Source organism: Elephantulus edwardii, unplaced genomic scaffold (assembly GCF_000299155.1).
Source record: "Elephantulus edwardii isolate Elephantulus edwardi_28Jun2011 unplaced genomic scaffold, EleEdw1.0 scaffold00225, whole genome shotgun sequence".
Lineage (NCBI taxonomy): Eukaryota > Metazoa > Chordata > Mammalia > Macroscelidea > Macroscelididae > Elephantulus > Elephantulus edwardii.
The window spans coordinates 4,960,927-4,962,277 of record NW_006399975.1 but is presented as its reverse complement, the minus strand read 5'-3'; the positions used below and the strand labels follow the sequence as shown (position 1 = coordinate 4,962,277).

General features: G+C 33.3%; 1 protein-coding gene across 1 annotated transcript in view; it reads left to right on the top strand.

Moving 5' to 3' along the window:
• Positions 1-1,351, top strand: part of CCPG1 (cell cycle progression 1) — a 34,902-nt gene that overhangs the window by 14,580 nt on the left and 18,971 nt on the right. Inside the window, exon 2 of the mRNA XM_006898254.1 lies at positions 14-101. Coding sequence (XP_006898316.1) covers positions 14-101 — 88 coding nt within the window. The remainder of the gene's footprint in view (positions 1-13; positions 102-1,351) is intronic.

The window sequence follows — 1,351 nt, the reverse complement described above, 5'->3', positions numbered from 1 at the left end:
CTTTTTTCCCTAGGGATCTGATATTGAGATGGTGAATTCTGAACATGGTGTAGCCAATGATTCGTCTTTTGAGCACGAGGAAGTTCAAGTTTTGTCAGGTGGTAAGATGTTTAAAATTAGAGCTTATGGTGTGGATGTAAATTTTGTATTGTTTTAAGGTTAACAGGCTTTCCAGCTTATCTAAATGATCTCTCAGCACCAGTCACTTAAAGGCTACATTTTAGTGTGGATTAGGCCTAAATCCAATGGCATCATCCTACCCAGGTGCAACCATAATTTGTGTTTGGACCTCCAGATATTCTCATAACTACAAGTGTAACCAGTCAACCGAATTATTTGTTAATATGGATTAGCATGACCTTGTGTTGGCACGTTAGTTTCTATTTACTTGTCATTACTAATGTGAAGACTGTTGTTACGTACGGTTGAATTGGAACCAACTCATAGTAAACCCTCCAGTGGGTTTTCAGAGGCAATAAATTGTGTAAAGGAGATTGCTCATTATTTGCTCCTGGAGCAACTTGTGTATTCAAACCACCCACCTTTGAATTGGCAGTGCAGATTATTAATTTATCAGAAGAGTTACCAGACACATACTTGACGGTTCTCGGGTTAGAGGTGATAAATGGTATTTGACACAAAGTTCTAGAAATAATTTTATGGCAGTACATTTATTATGTATGAAAGTACTGGTTCCCAGATAATTAATGCTTGTTTTATCTTATTTGAGATCTAAATTCTTTTAAAAAAATGACTGAAAGTTTAAAGCAAACAACATTTTTGCCTTTCAAGAGGATAAACTAGATGTGCATTGGCTGGAAATGTCACAGATTCTACCTATTTGTTTTTTTCAGGTTGTGTATTGATTTCCATTCTCATTTTAATAGCAGTTCTCACATATTGTGGCTCAGAGATAGCTTGAGTTAAGTTGTTGGTTTTTAATTCTGTTTTGTATTTAAAATTATCCCCTGATTATTCATATAATTGTATTTTAATGCAAAGGTCTTTTCAGAAACTATGTAGTCACTTTTATGCTTGTACATAGCAGTTGATTAAACCCACTTTAATCAATTGGGAGTAGATGTGCCCACTTTATAATTATATATACAGAAAGTCAACAAAGATCAATGGTGATTTATTTTGTATAACACAAGGTGAATTAAAGATGTTTGGAATACCATGTATACAAATGAAACAATAGATACAATTTTTAAAATTTTTTAATTGTGATTTTAATGGGAGTGTACAGAAAAGTTGGATTTGATTCATTCATTGTTGCACCTCTTATCTCCCTACCCCATCCCAGTTCACTTAAAAAAATTGTTGCATAATTTAATGTATGTATTAATTT